General features: G+C 40.7%; 6 protein-coding genes across 6 annotated transcripts; 3 read left to right on the top strand and 3 right to left on the bottom strand.

Moving 5' to 3' along the window:
• Positions 1–472: 472 nt before the first annotated feature.
• On the bottom strand, positions 473–7,744 carry CBG15200 (the record flags this gene model as incomplete). Its single annotated transcript, XM_045243294.1, has 5 exons — positions 473–661; positions 901–1,020; positions 1,159–1,255; positions 4,781–4,797; positions 7,712–7,744. The coding sequence occupies 5 exons, from the start codon at positions 7,742–7,744 to the stop codon at positions 473–475; spliced, it is 456 nt and encodes a 151-aa protein (XP_045095641.1).
• A 402-nt stretch (positions 7,745–8,146) lies between these two features.
• On the bottom strand, positions 8,147–11,502 carry CBG15201 (the record flags this gene model as incomplete). The annotated part of the gene is made up of 8 exons (XM_002642879.1): positions 8,147–8,440; positions 8,854–9,112; positions 10,125–10,303; positions 10,349–10,440; positions 10,489–10,759; positions 10,806–11,018; positions 11,067–11,380; positions 11,427–11,502. The coding sequence occupies 8 exons, from the start codon at positions 11,500–11,502 to the stop codon at positions 8,147–8,149; spliced, it is 1,698 nt and encodes a 565-aa protein (XP_002642925.1).
• Positions 11,503–11,913: 411 nt separating this feature from the next.
• Positions 11,914–13,857, top strand: CBG15202 (the record flags this gene model as incomplete). Its single annotated transcript, XM_045243293.1, has 6 exons — positions 11,914–12,064; positions 12,115–12,203; positions 12,254–12,419; positions 12,485–13,175; positions 13,217–13,537; positions 13,587–13,857. 6 exons carry the CDS (start codon positions 11,914–11,916, stop codon positions 13,855–13,857), a joined length of 1,689 nt encoding a protein of 562 aa, XP_045095640.1.
• A 354-nt stretch (positions 13,858–14,211) lies between these two features.
• CBG15203 lies at positions 14,212–16,351 on the top strand (the record flags this gene model as incomplete). The annotated part of the gene is made up of 4 exons (XM_002642881.1): positions 14,212–14,385; positions 14,430–14,965; positions 15,067–16,087; positions 16,136–16,351. 4 exons carry the CDS (start codon positions 14,212–14,214, stop codon positions 16,349–16,351), a joined length of 1,947 nt encoding a protein of 648 aa, XP_002642927.1.
• A 166-nt stretch (positions 16,352–16,517) lies between these two features.
• CBG15204 lies at positions 16,518–17,895 on the top strand (the record flags this gene model as incomplete). The annotated part of the gene is made up of 4 exons (XM_002642882.1): positions 16,518–16,535; positions 16,642–17,081; positions 17,202–17,751; positions 17,794–17,895. The coding sequence occupies 4 exons, from the start codon at positions 16,518–16,520 to the stop codon at positions 17,893–17,895; spliced, it is 1,110 nt and encodes a 369-aa protein (XP_002642928.1).
• A 229-nt stretch (positions 17,896–18,124) lies between these two features.
• Positions 18,125–19,759, bottom strand: CBG15205 (the record flags this gene model as incomplete). The annotated part of the gene is made up of 4 exons (XM_045243292.1): positions 18,125–18,374; positions 18,423–18,863; positions 18,918–19,603; positions 19,649–19,759. The coding sequence occupies 4 exons, from the start codon at positions 19,757–19,759 to the stop codon at positions 18,125–18,127; spliced, it is 1,488 nt and encodes a 495-aa protein (XP_045095639.1).
• Between the last annotated feature and the right edge of the window lie 2,810 nt (positions 19,760–22,569).

Genomic DNA, 22,569 nt, shown 5'->3' with positions numbered 1-22,569 from the left:
AGTGTATTCAAAAAACTCATATTCTTCATAGAAGTTCTTTTATTCATTTCTCAATAAAATCTTTTATTAGGAGTATGCTCATTTTGGAAAGTGTCTAAACATATTTTCAGAACGGGCAGAAAACGTCAATTAGCCTCTAGGTGTCATAATTAGACACTTCCCCAAACATGGCATACTACTAATTTAATTAACAATGCAAATGTTACAGGCGAGCATAAATAGAATTTTCGTAAATTTTTCAAAAATAAAAATTTGTATTTCAAGCCACAGAAATTTTTCAGAAGAGAAAAAGAAAGATGGGGGAGGAGGAAAAATGTCAGGTTTGGATTTTTCAGAGGGAGAGAACAAGGAAAAGTATATTTATGAGACCACCAGGAGAAGAAATGGAGAAGAATTTGAAAAAAGAGGGGAATACTGTAGTTAAAGCAAATGAGAAGTTTATAGAAATTTGAAAAATATTTCAAAAATCAAATTAGGTAAATGTAGACATCCGGCGCTTGGACATTGGCTTCTTTGCGGGCTGCTCCGTCGGTTCCGATGTCTGCTTGTCCGAAATCCCCAACCATTTTAAGAGGCGTGTGGTACCAGATATTGAATTCTTCTTATCCACTTTACAGTAGTCACTGGACGTGCTTCGTTGTGGTCCACCAGAGGTTGGCTCCTAAAATTTTTAGATTTGGAGGATACCCCGTAATCCCTCTAACAGAAGCCCACATTAACTTTGAGCTCACTTTTCTCGCTTCCTGTGGACGATATCAAAATTTTGTTAACTGATACAATATTGGTGATGTTATGATAAATAATTTATCAGTTGACACATTTTTGATATCTTTCATAGGAGTCGAGATAATTGAGCTCAAAGTTTACGGTTTGGATGGTCTCCTATTCAAAAAGCCTTACCACTGGTTCCAACTCAAATCGATCAGTGCTCCCATTCGAGCTACTGTTCCGATGAGTCATACGAACTTGCAAATGTGGTACTGTGCCGGAATGAACAGAGTGACGATGCTTTGTGGTGACCTAGAGAAGAATGGGCGGTTTTTAAGATGGCACTGAGCTAAACTAAGGGGGAGTATATTGAAAATTCAAGAAAAAAAGGGGAAAGAGTCTAACATAGAAATCGGAAAACACTATTAAAAAAGAACAGAAAGCGCTCACAATAAGCAATTCGTCACCACTTTTACTCAGACTCATCGAACGAACTTTCAACGGTGGATTGGCGGTGATCTCCATGAATTGGGCGGCCGCATCTTCGCTGAAAACTTGAGTTTTTAGAAGTTTTAGAATTTTTAAATACAAACCAAACCGAAGCTCTAGTTATTTTAAATTGTTTTTTTATTGCGTTTTTTATTGTAAACACTCTAATAGAAGGCCACCCTATACTTGCACTTTTATATCGATTACTGTAGCAGATATCTAAAAATGGTCAACTGTCAAAATGTTTATTTTAGTATCTAGAACATTTTGTTAATCAACCACTTTTTGATATCATTTACGGGAACTGAGATAAATTGGCTCAAAGTGCAATTATAGGGTATCTTTCATTTAGAGTGTTCACGGTACTTCCCCTAGTTTCTCTTTTTTCATTTACAACGAGTTTTCAAATTTCCACTGAAATTCTGTCAGCCTCCATCCCACCCAGAAAACCAAAAAGATCACAATTTCCATAAGGGAATTGAGTCTAGCACACTACTCTCACCCAAAAATATTGAATTTGGTTTTTTCTCGAGTTTTTGTCTTGTTCTATGACTAGAGAGACAAAAAAGCATGACTCTTTATCTCTCATGTAGAAAATAAGGAGACAAGCAAAAAAAAAAGAAAAAGATAAAATAAAGAGGGCCCGAAGAGCTCAAAGATCTCCTGAGAAAATATGTTGACACTGTGTTGTAGCAGCAACAATTTTTAGTGTCACCCGACGAATAAAGAGTTCCCGCCATCCGTTGCCTTTTTTGACAAATTTATTTGGGATTTCCGCCTTTTGTATGCCTATTTTTAGGAGACACTTTTTTCTACGTGTTCACAGCGATCAGGGTTCAGACAAGGGAATTATGAGGAAGTAATGGAGAAAATGACGAATAAAAAAAAGAGGTCAATGGAGACCTGGAAATTATAGTTCAAACTTTTTAAAGTTTGTGCTTATCATACAATACAACAGTCCCAGATGTCCGTCAGTCATGATGTCTATAGATTCTGTGGTCCGTCCATAGGTCCGGCACTGTACCCCTGATCTGTTCCTCATGACTTCTTCATGAAGGTTCTCTAGGCAAAAGATCTAGAAATTTTTTTCTGACTTGCCTCCTTCAAGCATGTTCACGGCCCATTTTGAGCCCAGTTTTTCAGTTTTTTAGAGTACAAGATCAAACACTTCGAAACCTATCCCAAAAACAGCCATATTTCTAGAAAATCCCCCGTTGTTTTTCCCCTTTTCCCTCTAAAAAATCTGTCTTGTTTCTGTTTTCCGCCCCTCGATAAAGGACGTCCATTCAGAAGAAACTAACGGGCAGCCACAACGGAAACAAAAGAAAAAAGCACACTGGGTGGAAGAAGAGAAGATTGTTGACACCTGATATGTTCTGTCTCAGATTCTGGTTAAAAATAACAACATTTGGGACTTAACCGAGTTGATCAAGTATGATAAGAGAAGTGTTCCTTTAAGGCTGGAAAATATCGATAACAGCGCAATGAGAAAATTTGACCTATCTTTTAAGTTTGGTTTTGATCTCCAATTTGGAAATCGGGACACCCGGATCTGCCCAAAAAATCCATTATAAAACCACTCAAACCAACCGACCGCCAACCGGCAGCCATTCATTCGCCCGTGGCTCGCCAGTCTCTGTATCTAGGTGAATTTCGAAACTCCAATGATCATCTATGTTTTAAAACAATTCCAAAAATTTTAAATCCCAAAAATTTTAGTCCAAGGAAATCCCAAGATGTTCCATCAAATCTTCTATCCGTACCTTTATTCATCCAGATGTCCCAACACTACATTGAGTTTTTTTGCAGAAAGCACTTCTCATAAGTCCCCACATGACCTATTCATCCTTTATTTTCACTTCCTACTTCAAAGAGAAGAAACTGTGGGTTTACAAATATTTCCCATTTTTCTCTTTTTTTGCAACACGAAAAAAAAGAAGGAGAAGACAATCGACCATTGGTCCCGAGTCTTCAAAATTGGAGAAGGAAATTGGTGTCAAGTGCACATCAAATTCGTTTTGTTCTTTCTTTTTTCCTTATTGTTAGAGCAGTAAAAAGGAAATGTCAGTGACAGATCAAAGTCTGGGTTTATCGATTTGGAAGTTCAGTGTTGAAATGTGCGGACATCATGACATCCGGAAGCCCAGAATGATAAAATTTAAATCTATTTTGATAGTAATATATGAATTCATAAGAAAACCATTTGGTCTAGAGGCGGTGTATTCCCTGGCACGCCAGCGCTGTATCTAGGTGAGTTTCGGAAATTCCACCTATCATTCTTGCATTCACAAAATGATTAAGCTGAAATCTAGTATGATACTAGCTGAAAAATTCCTAGCAGGTGCCGACCAGCCGCCATTCAGCCGCCAGCTTTTGGCCCGCCAGAAGCCCGCCCAAAGCCAGTTTGCGTTGTATCTAGATGAATTTTGAAAATCCCCCGTATTATTCTTGCATTCACAAAGTGATTTTTTTGAAATCTGGTGTGATACTAGCCAAAAAAATCCGCTAAAACCCCGTTTAATCTAAACGCGGTACATTTTATGGCACGCGCCAACCGGCCGCCAAAGGCCCGCCAACGTCCCGCCAACGTCCCGCCAACGTCCCGCCAACGTCCCGCCAACGGCCTGCCTGAGGTCCCACTTCTCATTATAGGATTCTAAATTTTTCCAGAAATTTCTAATCCCCAAAATTTTCTTCCTCCCAATTCACTCTCTTCACATATCTTGTCAGTGGTCTATGAAGTCCATGTAAATCCGAAAGTCGAGTCTAAAAAAAGACACTCTTCGTTTTTTCTTCTGTTTCTACAAAAAAAAGACAAAAAGAAAAAGAAGATGAAAATTTTCACTTCTACAGAATTCCCTGAAGACGTTGTGGAGAAGACAAGACACCACCACCGCCATCGCCTTCAGAAGAAAAAGGAAAAGTTTTGATGTTTTACAGAGACAATATTGGGCGAAAAAAAAAAATTGCCCCATGTTCACAGAGAGAGGAAGCTGGGACGCGAAAATTTTTTTTTGATAAATGCTCCAACTCTTTTCGGGAGCTGACGATAGGATTCTGGAGTTGGCGCGAGAAAAAATTCCAAAAATCTCTGGGGACAGAAAATCCGGCCGCCTGTCATGGGTCCGATATTGAGTAGAAATGGGGAAGTTGGGAGAACTTGTATGCACTCAAATAGATCTAAGTTCGGTCGAGTTAAAAAAAAAGGAAGTTTGTAATAAATCTTCGAGTTAAAAAAGGGGGCGCGGAAATGGAGAAAAGCTAGTGGAGTTCTAGAGTACTGTACATAAAAGCTTGGCCTCAATTGTCTCGATTCCTATGCAAGATACCAAGACTATGTCAACTGATTGAATGTTTATGATATTATGTTAAACTAATTATCAGGATGACAACTTTTTTCTATTTTCCACAAGAACCAATTGAAATTAGGACAAAATCAAAGTAAAAGTTAGGGGGGGGGGGCCTTCTACATATTTCTTACTTTACCGCAGAATTTTATTAAATAGCCGTCCTTAAGGCATTGAGGAGCCCTTCTATTAGAGTCATTCAAAGCGATGACCATTTCCCACGACTACTGACTAACCATGCGTTACGATGCATCTGATTCCGTTGCATCTCAATACTACGAAGTCGTTCCCGATGGCGTTTTTCTTTTTCCTTCCGTTCGGCTTTCTGTAAAAATAAGAAACATCATATGTTTAATTTTTTATATTCCCTTTTTATGTTTCTGTTTTCTCATTTTGTCATTTTTGTCATTCTCCAGAATCCCAACGTCTTCTGACTTTTCTTCTTCTCACTCATTCATCAACTTTTATGGGGTAGATCAAAAAAGCTAGAGGAAGGTTCTGGAAGCCCAAAAAAATTGGGGACGAAAGCTTTAGGATAATCGGGGTCATAAATAAGGATACTAGGGGATTTTTGAAAGTGCTTTTTTTGGGAGTTCTAAAAAGAAGTTCTAAAAAGCACGTCACTTTTTGGAAGGGAAAAAAATTTGCGAAGATTTGTAGTAGTAAGGGACAACTCAAAGAACATTGCCGTCCTTCCGGATCGCTTCCTGTTTTTTATTGAGAGAACTCAGTGACGCGGAGGATCATTTTATTTTTGGGGGAGGGACGGAGAAAGATCACAGAACAATTGGATTTTTCTTCTTTCTAGATTGCACGAAATTTGAAAGTTGCGAAAGTTGAATATTTCTAAAATAAAATTATGAGAAATTTTTCAGATCTTCATCAGTTTTTCAGAATTCAAAGACAAGACAATTTTTTATATTTTTTTCTGGGATTTTCAGGCGCCGCTTCACTTCGAAACCGCGACACTTCGAAACCAGTCATTTCGAAACCGTGGTAATACAGACAAATAATATAATTTCAGACGAAAAAAACAATTTTGGAGTTTTCAAACATGCTTCTTCTTCAGGTCCTGCAAGAGCCTTCTACCACTTAACTTTGAGCCAATTTATCTCATTCCCTGTCATAGATATACAAAAGTTGTCAACTGATAAAGTGCTTATCATACTATCACAAACATTTTATCAATTGACACATTTTTGATATCTTGATTAGGAAGTCAGACAACGTAGCTCAAACTTGGGCGCCCTTCTATTACAGGTTTTACGGCTCTTGAACCTTGAATCTTGAATGCTTCAAATTTTCGTTGTTCTAGCTAGCCTCAAATTTATCTTATGTCATCCCACTTTTCACGAAAAAAGTGTATCTGTACTTTCCCATGTGCTACGAGCTGTCAACTTTCTTTCTTTTTTTTTTGAAAAATACTTTTAGTTCCTCATGCAACGGAGCAAATCGTAAAGACACCTGAAGATCTTCTTTCTGCAGAGCTCTAGACCACCACATAATGCAATAACAACATGTGGTATGGGATCACACTATCTTTTCTTTTTCTCGAAAACTTTTGGAACAATTGCTCAGACAATAAAATCCGTGCAGGCAAAGAATCCATCATGCAAGGTATAAAAGTGTGAAGAAGTTTCAGGTATGTGTGACACCTGACACTTTTTGATATCGCTTCCTTCTCCCTTTGTGCAAAATTTATCCCCAAGAAATAAAAAGATCCCGGAGAGACCAAGAGGCCAAGAGGAGAAAGAGAAATTAATTGGACAAACGTCCTCTGGGCTCTTCGGGAATGTTTGATGGGGTTCTTTTGGAAGATAAAAATAGAAAAAAACTGGGTCAGTGTCTTCTAGAATTTCCGCTTCTAATCAAATGGGTCATAGAATATTCTAGAGGGTACTTCTTGAACGAAATTGGATGAAAATTTGACATTTGAATTTTTGATCATAAAAGTGGATAGAATATTGGGAAATTCAAGGAGCGGAAAAAATAAGGAACTAGGAGCTAGATCAAAAATTCATTCCTTTTCTTTTGTAGCATTTGACTAAAAATTTCAAAAAGCGGTCATTTATTACTGTAGTCTTACCGCGTGGTGGGGGGTACGACGAATTCGAACGTTTTCAAATTCGAACAGACCTAAAATCGAACTGATTCAATTCAGAACAGTCCTTTTTTTCGCACACGTACCAGAACAGAACGCGGACAGAATCGAATTGTTACAAGTTCGAACTGGTAAGGAGTCGAACTGCCCCAAATTGGAACGCTGTTTTGTGTGTGCTTTCATGCGCGCTCTGTTGCAGGCAGCGTTCCAATTTGGGACAGTTCGACTCCTTACCAGTTCGAACTTGTAACAGTTCGATTCTGTCCGCGTTCTGTTCTGGTACGGAATTAATAAGGAACTAGGAGCTAGATCAAAAATTCATTCCTTTTCTTTTGTAGCATTTGACTTTCCTTTAAAAAAAAGAGAAACAGCCAAAAAAGAGCCATGCGCCTTTAATACCGTACTTCTTAATTAATTTTTATATCGTTTTGGCCGATTTTCAACATTTTCTCTGTTTAATAAAAAAATTCGACTAAAGATTAATGAGTTTTTATTGTATGAAAATGTGAAAATTTTTATTGTATGAAAATGTGTTAAAAGTTATCTATTTTCCTAATATTATTGCGAAAATTCAAAAGAAAAGAAATCCGAAACCCCCGAAAAACGCTGTTGAAAACGAAAAAAATTCAAAAAAAGGGTGCCGCCGAGGGACGAGGATTTGAATTCCCGCGCAGTGAGAAGCCTAGGCCACGGCGCCTGAGAGCATTATTTTCAAGTGGCCGACAGTGTTTTTTAACGTTTTTTACCTGTCGGAGATAAAAGCGAAACATATCCGAGAAAATTGTCCGGTAAGAAGGTCGCGCCGCTCGCGTGGCCTAGGTTTCTCCNNTGNNAATCCTTNNTNCCTCGGGCGGCCAATCCCTCTTTTGAATTTTTTTTTTTGCAATAAAAAAATTGACCGGAGTCCCCCTTTAAAAAAATCTATTTTTAGCTTTCCGATTCTTTAAGCCATTCTAGTGAACGTCCTTATAGTCTATCCCCATTTGTTTACCCATTAGGACCACTTCTAATCGCGTGCTTCTTCAGAAAACGCGACTTTCAGACAAAAAGCCCAAAGTCAACAAACCTGTTTAGTCCGTAAAGCTTGTGCGCCCAACATTTTCAGAGATTCTGGTAGATCAGTAAAAGAAAAGTAGATCGGCAGCAGCAGAATATTCTTGGTCTCAGAATAATATCTTCTGAGAAACAAGCAAGAAGAAAGAAAGAAGAACAAGAAGCTGGGGGAGGCTGGAGAATGTGGGCGTGGCCTAGAGGGTGGAGCTTCGAGAGGAGGGCCTTGAGGGAGTTTTGAAGACGGATGAGAAGTGACGTTTTGGTTTTTTATTAGTTATTGAGAGGAGACAAAAAAAGACAAGAAGAAGAAAAAGATGCATATAAGGGGAATGTGGTACATGAAGCAAAAATTTGGGTACAGGAAAAATTAGCCGAGCAAATAAAAATTATTATGTTACAGCACCTATGAGGAGGATTGTTTGAAAAAAAGAAAAATTATTATGAGCAATTATTCTCCAATATCAGCTAACCACTTGGTCGGCATCCACGTGGCTTTCGATTCGAGATTATAGATCAGACCAGTCAACTCGTTCATTGTCGTCTCGAAATCGACGTTTCGTATGATCGCATCACACACTCCCCTATATTTCTGCTCCATTTGTGCGGAATTCTCAATAATTTGACGGATTTCAGTGTCGGAGAACGCGCGAGCATTTGTAGCTGCGGTGTTTTGGGAGACGTTGGATGAGGAAGCGGCCGAGTGGGAACGTGTGGTTTGGGCACGGTAGACCTCTCGGGTGTGCTGAAAAATATAGCAAACTCGCAGCCTAAAAATAGCTGAATATCATACTTGCGGCCGGGCCTTTGCCTGGTCCTTCGCGGGCCTTGCCATAGTTTCTTCCAGAAACAATATTTATAGACCAACTAAATTAGACATGATAGAACTCTGCGCTTACAAAATGATACTATTTAGAGAACTGTGTCTTGTCTATGAACAAAGTTACAAGTCATAAAATGACCGGGCCTCTGTTTTTGTCTGTAACTTTGTTCATAGACAAATACACAGTTCTCCAAATACATAGTATCATTTTGTAGAACTCGCAGAGTTGTATCATGTCTAATTTAATTGGTCTGAAAACATTGATTCTAAAAGAAACTATGGCAGATCCCGCGAAGGCCCGGTCGCAAGTATGCTAAAAATAGGCCTCTACCAACCTTAAACTCTCCAAAATCCGGCGGTTGCACAAATATCACAATCGGCGCGAACTCCCACGTGCGGATATTCTCAATGGCCAACGGATGGGGTGTCAGAAGCACGGTGCCTCGTTCGCTGGCACGCCTGACGGATTGCAGAGCGGTTCCGTATAAATTGTCTCGGAACTCTCCGTACTCCAACATCTCTTTTCGCTCAATCATTCGTTCCATTTCGGCACGTGTCGTGAAGTGGTAGCTGACGCCGTCCGTCTCGTTGGGTCTGCAAGAAAGCTTAATTCGGAGAAAAAAAGGAGAAATTGCTCAGGAAATTGATGACAGGGCGATTAATTTTTTGCATAGAGGATAAAAGGCAAATTGAAGCCGGCATCCCAGGAAATGATAGAAAATGCACGCAAGATCATTAAACTTTGGTATGTTATGTTCATTTATGCTTGACAGGTATCATTCTCCACTCCCTATTTCTTTTTAATGGTCACTCTAGTTCTAGTTCATTCTATTATTTTACTTGCAATCGTAAATAAATAAATAAATAAATAAATGTTTTTCAGAGCAAAGTTTAGCAATTATGGAATATTGAACTTTCAAGCTAGCTTTCATAACTGCCGAAAAACCTGTATTAGAAGAGCTCCTTTAATGAAAAAAAAATCATCCGTTTTCAGTGATAAATGTCCCAGAAACTCCGAATTTTTATAGAACTCATTTGAAACAGCGTTTTCGCTCAAAAACTTGCCTCATGTTGGTGAAGTTGATGAATTTTCATGCATTTTGAGCGCTTTTTTTAAAAAATGGTCGGAAAAATAGAGCCCCCCTCCCCTGTAATTAAAGGGACCCTCTAATAGAAGGGCCCTCCGGAGGTACCTTGGATCAATAGAAGGGCCAGACCTTCTATTACAGGTTCTACGGTATCCATTTTCGCAGACCAGGAATTGTATTTTTTAGAACAAAAACATTTTCCTGGGATTACTGTAGACAAAAATATGCAATATCGCGTTCGGTGTACTGCACGGAAATGTTTTTTAGCTCTCTATTTTTTTCAACTTGCAGACTAAAAGTTGTTTTTTTTTTCTGCATTCTTTCTTAGAAAACCTTCTCGCTCGCTTGCTTCCAAACGTTCAGAGTTCAAGTGAATTAGGTTTCCCAGAAAGTCAATTAGTTCTCAGAGGGTCATTAACAAGAGGCTTAACGGCTTTGTACCTTGTTTTAAATTTTTATGTGTGTAAGAGCTCTCTCTTTTCATGAGGCAAGCATGATTGAGGTTAAAAATAGCTTACCTTGGAGGTCTACTCGTATGTGGAATGGCGTTGGTGAATCTATCAGCGAAAACTTTAAAGAACTGCCTTCGAATCTCGTTGCGTCCAACGCCGGGAGCTCCCAAAAGCACCACTACTCGTCGTCGCTTCTTTTTGTTCCGCCATCGAAACACGCCTTCGTAGTAGCGATCTTTATGACTCTGGAAATACTTTTTTTGATTTTTAGCAGGACTTCTTTCACCGACTTCTAGAAACTGCAAATCATCTGACGAGCCTAGACCATCCGGATTCTCTGATTGGCACTGTAACCATTCTGATGGGACTAGGCCAACTTTTTCTGAAATGAGATTTCTGAAAATTTATAAGCATACAAAAATAAAATCACTGGACTCTCCACCAATCTGCTCTTCATCATGGCTCTCTTTCCGTCTCGCTAGTGCTCCGAATCCAATTTTTCTAGTCTGCCACCAGTACTGATCCTTCTCATCGAGGATTTCCAGTATATCTCCGGCTCGGAACGAGATGGCTGCTTCAGGGCAGGGATGACGGCGATCTTGCCAAGGATCGTAGTCGAAGAGTGCTCTCACATAACGATGTGATGACTTTTTCTGCTTCAACTTCTGATTCACTTCTGCAGGTATCAATTTGAAAGTTATCTGAAATTTAAATTTCTTTCTTTTCTATAATTTTTTTCCTGCTCACTATGCCATTATCACATTTATCCAACAAGTTCACAATCTCCCTGGGCTCCTTATCCGCCACAGTGACCCCGTTAACTTCCAGCACTCGATCCTTCTCCTGAATGCATCCACTACGATCCGCGACTCCGTTGGCCATGATTCGTGCTACGTACACTTTGCCACGTTCGCATTTGATAGTGGCGCCCAGCGGCTCGCCTCTTCGGACTATTCTGACCTAGAAAATGGATACTTTTGATGATTAAGAGAAAAAAAGGAAAATTACAATTTTCACAGCCACCCCATCGTCTTCATCAACTTCAAACGGTACATCTGGAAGTTGTGGGGCAAATCGACCCGCTGAAATTTCCTGTGCTGCCCAGAGAACGCCTTGAATTTTAGGCGAGCTTAGAAAATGCGACAACTGCTGAATAGATATCGACTTTGAATTTGCAACGTCCCAATCATCGATAAAACTTTGAGCCAACTCTTGAAATGAGATTTCTTCTTTTTTCTCGTTTTTCAGCAGTGCAAAGTCTTCCAGAATCTCTACAGCATTTTTGTGATAGAGCTTTTGATGTTGTTTCGGTGGATTTTGACCTGGAAACAACATTTTATTGATTTTCTAATGCTTTTCAATGCTTACAAGTCGATGTGCCGGCTGCTTCCTCCTCTGCGTAATCTAGTATTGTTTCGAATATTGCCGACAAATTGTCGGGCATAATTCAGAGGTAATCTGGAATTTTTTAGCGATTTTGATAAGCAATCAACGTAAAATCGGTGAAAAACGAGGGGGAAAATGAGCCTTTTAGTGTAAAGGTCCCCCGCGGGAGAGGCGGAGTGTCGTTGCGGACTCAAGGGTGGGCCTCGAAGGGAAATTCGAATTTCGGCGATTTTTTTCTTTAACTTTTAAAATTTTTACCAGCGAATATTATCTTTTTATGTCACAGAAGAAAATAATTGCTTTAAAAAATTAATGCAAAAAAAAGTTGTTACCGTAATCCTCAAAACTTCATTTTCGTGGTGGGACCATTGGGCGGTAATATTGAATTTTTGAATCTTTTCTCTTTTTTCGTTCAACTCTTGTTTTTTTTTCGACTAATTTGAAGAAAAATATTTCAGCAACGGCGTCGATGCGCTTACTGACAACACTTCTCGTACTACTCATTGGAAGTAGTAGTTTGGCAGCGAAATTCGATGATTGTGAGCAACAACCGGCTGGTAAAACCGCAAACCGTTTTTTTTTAAAAGAAAATCGAGAATTTTCAGCTCTAACTCAAGTGCGTCGCGTTGGCGCCAAACACTACTCCCACAAACTCGACTTCTTTCATCAGAAAGCGTTGCCGTACAACGCAATCTACACATTACCGATGTTTTTCTACAAATCAACTTGACGGACTCGGAAAAGTACCAATTTTATCAGGTTTTGAGAAAAAACAGGGAAAATAAGAAGCAAAACAATTAAAAATTCAGGGCTCGAACTGCACAACTGTTCAGGACCTTTACGACAACGACAATCGTTACTTCGGATTGTTAAAGCGTGCCGCCCTTCTGAGATCCCACCAGCTGAGTCCGTTCAACGATACGATAGTTGGAGTGGCGACAGCGGAGCCATACGAAATATCCGTGTTAATTTGGAGTGAGTATTGGTCTAGAATAGACAGAGAAAGCGGTGAACCCTATCTGAAAATATCAAATTTCCAGAAGTCAACTACATCCGTGTTGGTATCTACGTCGGAGCCATTGTCCTCTTCCTTCTGGCCGGTAAACTAGTGAGAAATGTGCTCTTCTACTACACTAGTGGATGCTCGTTTGGTCTCCTCGCTTCCCTTTTACTTGTGGCGTTCATTGTTTGGCGAGTTGCCCCTAAGAAGACCATCGGGGTGCCGATACTCATTGGTGGATGGTCCGTCTCTCTCTATATGCTTCATTTCGCATGGTCCAACCTTCAAAGCATCTTAATGGAGTATCAGAAATATGTGATCGGATATTTCGCTACCGTACTTTTGATCTCCATGGCTGTCTGCTATAAGAGAGGTCCACCAACTGATGCTCGCTCCCATGACATTGCTCAGTGGACGCTACAACTTGTAGCTCTCGCCTTGGTCTACTTCTCCTGTCAAGTCATAGAAGTATCCACTGGAACAATCGTTGCACTTGTTGTACAACAACTCAGTCGTGGTTTCCTGTTCACCGGACTACACTGGTATTTCAAGGGTTTGGGGTCTCTATGGAGGAAGATATTCCCAAAGACACGACGTCTTCTTAACGAGGAGGAGTACGACGAGATTGGGCAGAAGACCACCAGAGAGCAGTTAGCACAGTTGAGAGAGTACTGTAAGCAAGAGGGAAGTCGACCATGGAAGATTGCCGGAAACGTGAGAAGCGCTAGACGGTAAGTGACAGGTTATAGAAGCCAGACACCCTATTTTTAAGTCGCAGACTGGCTCGATTCATCGAAGGAGAGGATGATCATATCACGGAGGATGAGATTTATGCTCATGAGCTGACGGGGGATTTATTGGATCGGGATGACTATGAGAATCAGGATCTAGACGAGATGCCAGAACATTATGAATTGGAGGAGGATGAGCAGGATGATGAGGAGGACTGGGATGAGGTTGTTGTGAAGAGAAGGGCGTCGGAGAATGGACGACGATCGGTGCAATCGATTCGGGTTCCACGCAGTGTGTCTGCTCGTCTGCTCTCTCCATATCGTAACAACTTGAACAGATCGCTTCAGAATACTTATAGAAGGTATTTTTTCTTTTTATTTTCTTAAAAAAATAGTTTTTTATGATTCCAGAAACGACAGACAGCCAGACAGGAGCAATTTCTTCTCGGAACACCGTCAACGTGCACCACAAACCGAGCGCATCTACCGAAGCCGTCGCGTCGAGTACGATGTGATGAATGGGCGTGTGGAGCCGCCTCACTTCTCCACGTCGTCTTCAGGATCCACGACGGGCTCTGGAATGACTCCCAGTGAGTACATGCGACGTGCTAGAAAAATCGACTCGGCTTCGAAAACGCCAACCAGAAGGATAAGGAATCCGGCAGAGGAAGCTGAAGAATAGTATATCTTTTGCCCCATTTTTTATGTCCAAGATCTTTTTTTTGTAGTACTTTTTGCGCATTTATTTTCAATATGTACCAGTCCTCCCCACATACATACAGGTATCACTCTCTCACCCCCATCCAAAAATCCTTTCATCTCATTTTTTTTTGCTTTCTGATTAACTCCTGTGAATAAACATTCTTTTTATAATCTTTGTTTTTGATGTGCGAATTGGTATTTATCGAAAGGCCTTTTATTGGAATAAAAAAGTGACTCAATTGAGGCCTCAATGCAAACGCGCTCTACCAAACAAATATTTTTGAAATAAAAATTGGATTTTTTGGTTTAATTCGTTGGTTTTCTGCTCTCCGAGATGCTTGATGACGATGACAAGTTTGATGGAGCCCTTGAGCGTTCCCTGAGTCGTCTCACCCTCATTAAAAAAGCCGGCGCCCGTAGCTCCGCACTTCCAGCCGCTGGTCAACCCTATTATGCCGACTTATCTCCTTTCGAAGTCTCTCAAATGTCCGGAGTATCAATTTCAATGGTGAGCTCTTTTTTGTAAAGCTTAATTGTGCAATTTTTCTTTAGATTCAACGCGAAGCAATCGATAGTCGTCAATTCGTCTCAGAGCTCGAGTGGCTTCATCAGCAAACTATCGATCGATGCTTCCTGGATGCTGAGATGTGGACAGGAGAAGTATTAGCATATCTGCCCAGTAAATGGAGAGAAGATGCTGATTCCATGAATTTTTCGACGCCACGCCACTCCTACACATCACGGTTCGCCAGGACCCTAATCAAGAACAAGGACTTCAGAAGAGCCGCGCATTTCCTGGAAAAGACTATGGCGGAGAATCCATCGGATCGTTTTCTTTATTATCGAACGTTATTCCTGGCTCATTTTCAAGAGCACCTGGAGAATGATTCAGAGGGAATTGAGAGAAAAACTAGTTTTTCTGGCAAGAAGTCTCCGTTTTCAAGCCTTTATCAGAAAATGCAAGACGAGAAACTTCGGGAAAACGACGATGTCTGGTTTGAGTATCTAATGGGGCTTCTAGAAGTTCAACTTGGCTTGAAGAAAGAAGCAGAGAAATCATTCAAGAGCGTGATTGTTAAGGAGCCAAGGTAGGTAGCCCAATAAATTGCCAATAGCCTCCTGGATTTCTAGGCTTTCTATTCGAAATGTCGACTTTAGAATCCAGAGCAACATCGGTTTTTTATTTCAGACTCTGGCCCGCTTGGGAAAGCCTAACCCTTCTTATCCAGGACATCGAAGACGCTGACAGCTTTGCCACGTCTGTGGAATCTCTCTGGATGGCTGATTGGTTCATGGTTCTTGTCCTCCAACGCTTCCAGCAACACTCAATGGCAATCCAGAAAGCTGAGCAATTGGTGGCACGTGGATTGTCAGGATTCCCAATGATTATTACCAAGATCGCATCGTGCTCCAACGCTCGACACGATCATGATCAGGCGATTGCCAACTTTGAGGATGTCCGAAAAATGGATCCGTATAGACTGACTGATCTGCACCTGCTCTCTGACTCTCTTTACATTCGAAACGATCATAAAAAGCTGTCGGAACTTGCGCAAGATGTCTACGAATCACATAAATTCCGTTGGGAGACCTGCTGCATTGTGGCCAACTACCACGCGATGAGAAGGGATAGCGAGCACGCCATCAAGTTCTTCCAAAGAGCACTTCGCTTGAATCCTGGCTTTGCGGCTCTCTGGGTTCTCATTGGACATGAGTTTATGGAGATGAAAAACCACGCGGCGGCTTGTGTCTCCTATCGAAGAGCCATTGAAATCGACCCGGCGGATCATAGAGGATGGTATGGTCTTGGACAGATGTATGATATTATGAAGATGCCCGCGTATTCTCTGTATTACTATCAAGAGGCTCAGAAATGCAAACCACACGATTCTCGACTCCTCGTGGCTCTTGGAGAGGTGTATGCGAAGCTTCAAGAGATCGAAGACGCTGAGAAGTGCTTCACTGGAGCCTATCTGTTTGGTGATGTCGAAGGAAATGCACTGTGGAATTTGGCAAAACTACATGAGAAGTGTACGGATCATTATAAGGCCGCGCAAGTGTTCGAAGTCTTCCTGGCGGTTTATGAGCTGGTAACGTCGGCAGAGGAGAAAGTGATGTATGCTGTTGGATATCTGGCTAACCACTATTTTAAGTATGAAAATTTCGAGAAGGCGCATGATTATGCGACAAAGTGTATGGCCTATGAATCGGTGAGTTTCTAACGCTTTAAGATCTTTTCGAAATTCCCGATTTTTCAGCTATGCCAAGAAGGAAACCGCCTATTCCGAGAAATCTCAAAGATCCACCAACGCGAAGCTGAAACTGCCGCTAAAGGAGGAACAGATGCCTCAACAGTCAGACGAGCCGCCACACCAGGACCCAGCAATCAGCAAGCACCTGAGGAGGGAGATGCAGAAGTCGTCGAAGGCGGCGAAGAGGAGATGTCGGAGGGCGAGGATGAGCTTACTTTCTAATGGATCTCGATTTCTGTATTTTTAATAACTCTTGTACTTTTAAGCTACTAATAAATGTATATAATAATTTTATAGGTCTTGATATGCCACGCATTGGCAACAAATCTGAAAAATGTGATGAAATGTTGAAATTTTAGTTCCCAAGATTTTGCATAAACAAAACAAGATGGCTTCGATGATGGAGGTAACTGCGCTCCAATGAGAAGGTTCACGTGGCTTCTTCGCCACGTCACTTTCTCAATAAAGCGCAACTGCATAGCACATCAGTTCGAAGTTCCCTATGATTCCAGAAAATCCCAAAGATCAACCACGACGATGAGATTTTCGCGCTACTCTATAAGATACTGTCCTCGCAAGTTCAGACTCTTTACGAGGAGGACATGGAGAAGATCTATCAGCTCAACGTGGATATCTCGCCGCTGGAAATCTCGAAATTGACTGAAAAAATGAAAAAAGTGTTTCTCGAGCAACCGTGTCTTCTGGTAATTGGCGCTGAGCCAATCACCGTAGTCGCCGATATGCACGGACAATCCATTCATCTCCTGCGGATTCTGATGACTTGTGACGCTCCGCCCACCCAGAAATTTCTGTTTTTAGGGGATTATGTGGATCGTGGATCACAAAGTGTTGCTGTGATTTGTCTTCTGTTTTGTCTGAAACATCGCTATCCGAATCATGTCTACTTGCTACGTGGCAATCATGAAGATGTGAATACGACACTGAATTATGGGTAAGTTTGGACGCGTCGCGTTTCGGCGTAGCGGTCGCCGGCTGGATTTTCTAAAACTGGGACGCAGACAAATTTCACGACAAGAAAGTGCGTTCTATTTAAACAAATAAGAAAATTCAGGTTCTATGACGAGTGTCTCGATCAATGGAAGAGCGAGGAGATAGGAGAAACTGTGTGGAAAATGTTCATCGAAACGTTCAACTGTATGCCGCTGGCCGCTGTGATTGGCTCAAAAGTCTTCTGCTCACACGGAGGACTCTCCCCAAACATGGAATCAATCGAAGAGATCAATGTCATCGACCGCCCATCTGTAGTGCCACCATACGGTTTGGCGTGTGACCTACTTTGGTCGGACCCAGCACAACCGGAAAGGAATGGCTGGGGACTTAGTCATCGTGGAATATCGTTTACTTATGGGAAAACTGTCGTTGATGAGTTTTGCGCGAAAAATGAGATTTCTCTGGTGCTTCGTGGACATCAGTTGTTCAAAGAGATGTATCCACAAGGATGTGTTCTTCGTTTTGGCGGAAGGTTGATCTCCTTGTTCTCCGCACTGAACTATGAGGGTCACAGGAACAATAGCTCCGTGCTAAAACTGGATTTCGTTGGGGGAAAAGTGAAGGTGAAGCAGGTTGTGTACAGATGCAGACATTATGTACCATTGAAGCCGGTAAGTAGCATACTGTCCTTCCAAAAAAAATTCTGTTTCCAGCAAGAAATCCTAGCGTGCCGAGACATGAAGCAAGCTAAATCCCAAGAGAAACGACGTGGATCTAGGATGGACAGTGTGATGGGGAAGATCAAAGGAGATTAAGAGAACTTTGGCACATTAGGATATTTATTTTTCTTTGAGCATTGTGTGCGCTGCTGTAATAAAGAGAATGGGAGGAGATAGATAAAAAACAAAACAAAACAATTTAAACTTAAAAAAATAACGGGATTATTAGAGAATGGTGATGAGGATCAATTGAAGGGGAAGGGATGGGATGAATGGGCGGGGCTAGGTGGAAGGCTAGAAGTGGAATGATCTAGATTCAAAAAATCTAGCGCTTGAAATTGGTGCAAATGACTGTCATGTTGTCGCATCCGGTACCGTCTCCTTCGGTGCTCTCAGCCAGACAGGCATCGCAAAGAGCATCACAGACTTCGGCGCATGTCTTACCCTCGGCAAGCAGCTTGCTGACAAAATCGGCAACTTGCTGAGATTCCATCGAGTTCCAGATTCCGTCACAAGCAACTACGAGGAATTCGTCTTCTGGAGTAAGAGACTCGATTTTGATGTCTGGATGAGCGCTAAAAAAAGAAACTAGATTCCAAAAACGCCCTTTTATTGAGTCTTACGTAATCATCTGATCCTTGAGATGAAGAGCGTGGTTCTTCTTGTAAGCGTGGTCTCCAAAAGCGCGCGACAAGTTGAGACCTCCATTGACACGTCCGTCTTCGATAGTTCCACCGGCTGCGTGGATTCTCTTTGTCTCTACGTCATCCTCTGGCTTGTGATCTACAGACAAGTCGATGGCCTTTCCAGCGCGACAGAGAATTGCACGAGAGTCGCCTGCGTTGGCAACAATAACTTTGTCGTTTCCGACGAGCACGACGCAAGCGGTGGTTCCAGAGTCCTCGCCTGGAACCTCGATTCCTCCTCCGCCGAGCATGAGTTGGCCGAAATCGGGCGCTTCGGTCTCCTCGTCCGATTGGTCCTCATCCTCTGCTTCTTCATCAGCAACGAAGTCGTTGTCCGAAGACTCTTCATCTTCAACTTCAGCGCCTTTTTCTTGACCGCTGAAAATAGAAACGGTTTTTATTTTCCAAAACCAAAATTTCAGTATTACAAACCTTGACGACGAAGCCTTTGCATCCTCAGACTCGTCTGACTTAGACTTCTTAGCTTCCGATTGAATTGGAGACTTGCTGCATCTCTTCTGAACCTTCTTCGTTTTTTTCTCCTCCTCTTCCTCAACGTCTCCTTTCTCGGCATCCTTCTGAATATCAACCTCAACATCAGCATCATCTGTATTCTCCTTCTTCTCTTGACCATCTTCCTCTTCAGCTTCCTCTTCTTCCTCACCCTCGGCCTCATTCATCTCCTCATCCTCATCAGAGTCAGAGTCGTCGCCTCTATTTTGCAAGAAAGCTCGGAGCAGACTTTTTCCTAATCCACCACCAACACCTCCTCCATACTGTTTCAAAAGCTCGGTAATCGGAATCGCAGACTCCTCTATGGTATCGATACGATCCGCTTCGTCTTGAGCATCGTCTCCTGGCGTTCTACGTGGCTTTCCCTCGTTGGCAATTTCCTTGAGAAGCTTCATCGAGTCTTCGGCGCGAATGAAGTCGTCAAAATCGACAAACGCCTTCTGAAGACACTCTCCAATGTCCTCGGACTCCCAGAATTTGCGTTCTTTCAGAAATTCGGGAAGCTTTGCAGATGTGAATTTGGACACTTCGGTTCCACCATGACCATCGTAAACTGCGAACATGTGCCATTCGGGGTGAAGATCGACAACACAGTTGTGAGCGTCCTGAAATTCATTTCTGCCAAAAAGTTTAATCTTTTTCCAAATTACCTCCTGACTGGCTCTCCAGCCTTGCATTGTGGTACAGGCATAGCTGAACTTGTCACCGGAGCCTTCCTCTTTCTCCTTTTCGACCACTGGCCTGTTTAAATAAGCGCCCATTTGTGAAACCTCAAAGAATAGAAAAATTATTTTTGAAAAGGGAGCTGAAGCACGAGAGTTTTAATAGAACAAATGAACCTGAAATCTTCAAATTTAGTTTCCGGCCTATTTTTCTTCAAAACTCGGCCGGAAGCTTATATTTCAATTTCGGAACTTATTTTTATTAATTTCCAGATATTCCGAAATTTTCCTAGATGAGAAAGAAATTCAAGAAATCTCGTTTTTCAGCTAAAACCGGTGCATCTGGGATTCGAAATTCAAAACAGGAAATGGCATTTGTTAGGCCAGAGACTCAAATTTTTAGTCCGCGGCCAGCGATTTTCAATCGCGCTCCATTGAGAATTTCTGAATTTGAATAAAAATCAGATGATTCTTTGAATAATTCTTTTCATTTCTAGCTTCATGTGATTCTGACATGTGTTCACATATTTTTGAATAAAGAGTCTTTATTAAAGACACGAAATGACGATAATAGAGAACCTCTCTGAAACTGTGCGAGGAGGGAGAAAAAATGAGATCGGTATCGATTTAAGGAGTCGTTGAACAAGGAAAAACCCAGAGACAATGGAATATGATTTTTTGTAAAGCAGCTGAATGAATGAGTCCAAGGCTTTAGAAATGAATATTCGGGTTAACGCAAGTACAAAAAACGCAAGTCTTTTTTCTCTTTGTGGCGTTTGCTACCGTACCTACAGTGATAGTAACAGAAAGAAAACTCCTCTAATGCTGAAAAAATGTGGACATACTCTTTGTGAATATTGTGCTGGAAGAATATTGAAGGCCAACTAATATGCTTGTCTGAGAAAAAAAGGTTAGAGAGTATTTTTTGCCTCTGAATACGGTAGCGATATCGAAGCGGAGAGCCTAAATAGCACAAACGGTGGAGACGCAGACACTTTTTCTCTGCGTCTTAACCTTTTTTCTCAGACAAGCATAATATAATTCACATATTCCATACCAAATTTGTAGAAAGAATACGCGAGTTGGTGAGTATTCATGATTTCATTCTGAATTTCGCAAGTGCCTTAAACACTAATAGAGCGCCACCTCACGATTTTCCTGTGAGCTCAAAGTGCAAGTAAAGGGTGGCCCTTTATTAAAGTATTGTTTTCATGTATCGATTCATTTTTTTTGAAGATTCGACTTCCGAAGAATTATGGAATGCTTGAAATGCTGAACGACATGAAACGATTGGAATCATTTAATTATTCAATCCTTTCTGATAACCCAAAATTGGAACAAAGGAACAATTTTTCTTAAGCATCTCCGTTTAATAATTGTTGTTTTTTTCACTTTCCAGTCTTGTCAGAAATTTGCGATGCCCTTTGTTATTTATCTATTTTCGGGACCTGCCGAGTCCTTATTTTCGAAATTTCCCCTTATCTGCATCGTGTTTTTAGATTGTTGTCTCAAGGGGTAGCATCGGCAAAAGTCTTCAGGGATACATCAAAATGAACGTTTTTGATGGTATTTATCGAGTTCTGCTTGTTTTTCTGGCCTTTTTTTCAGAGACTAGATTTGTGCTTTGAGTAATTCTCACAAAATTCCCATATATTGTTCTCTGTGCGACCTTGTGCAATATCGTTTACTCGGTATGATTCAAAACTTTGACGAAATTAAATTATCAAAAATAATAGGCACCTCCTTGTTTGTCTTCTCAGTGTTTCTTCATTTTCCTCCTTTTTCCATTTTTTCGCAATTTCCCAAGTTTTTCTCAGTTTTCGCGGAATTGAATTTTTCTAATTTTTTATATGTTTCTTGATCATCGTACAAAGGAAAATATTCAAATTCAATGATTTTTTCTGAAAAATTCAAAAAACCTAGATGTCGGCCTAAAAGTCACTATATTTTCCGGAAACAGTTAAAATATGAAATAAAACACTGCAAAAATTGTTCCAAATTTAAAAAAAAATCCAATTATTATCCTTGTCAGAGAAAAAAAAGGTTGAGTCGAAGTGTATGTGATGTTTGTAAACAAATATCTGAAAGCGTAAACAACCGGAAACAGTTGAAACGAGTGCGACAGTAACCCGGCGGGAAAATGTTAAATTTACCTATTTTTTAGTTTTTCTCATGGGGTTATTCATTAGTATTTCTTTGCATTTTTTTCCTATTCATTAGTGTAAAAAAATTAATTTTTTTACATTTTTTTACATCATTTTTTTACATTTTTTTACATTAAAATGCAATTTTTTTACATTAAAATGCAAAATGAAGGCGCATGGACATTTCGGCCGGTGGGTCCCGCAGAGACCTGCATTTTAATGTAAAAAAATGTAAAAAAAATGATGTAAAAAAATGCAAAAAAATTAATTTTTTTACACTAATGAATAGGAAAAAAATGCATTTTTTTTTGCATTTTTTTACTAATGAATAACCCCATCATATTTTGCAGCAAATTTCGTCGAATATGGTTTTTTTCATTGTTTTTTGCGGTATTTTAAAATATATTCGACGAAATTTGCTGCAAAATATGTAAAAAGCTAAAAAATGAGTGAATTTAATATTTTCCCGCCGGGTTACTGTCGCACTCGTTTCAACTGTTTCCGGTTGTTTACGCTTTCAGATATTTGTTTACAAACATCACATACACTTCGACTCAACCTTTTTTTCTCTGACAAGGATAATACCACGAAAATTTGATAAAAACGGTGGAAAACGGAGAAAAATATGGAAAAACGTTCATTCCGGAAAATTTAGCTGCAATGAGACCCCGGAAAGTCCGGGGAAAAAAAAACTCCGGGGAAAAAAAACCCCGGAGAAAAGTGGGCGTTGTCGGAAGCGGAGCCTAAATTGCAACCCTGGCACGG

This window comes from Caenorhabditis briggsae (genome assembly GCF_000004555.2).
Source record: "Caenorhabditis briggsae complete genome, chrIII, whole genome shotgun sequence".
NCBI lineage: Eukaryota > Metazoa > Nematoda > Chromadorea > Rhabditida > Rhabditidae > Caenorhabditis > Caenorhabditis briggsae.
The sequence above is the reverse complement of the archived record's forward strand: the minus strand, read 5'-3'. Positions and strand labels throughout refer to the sequence as shown.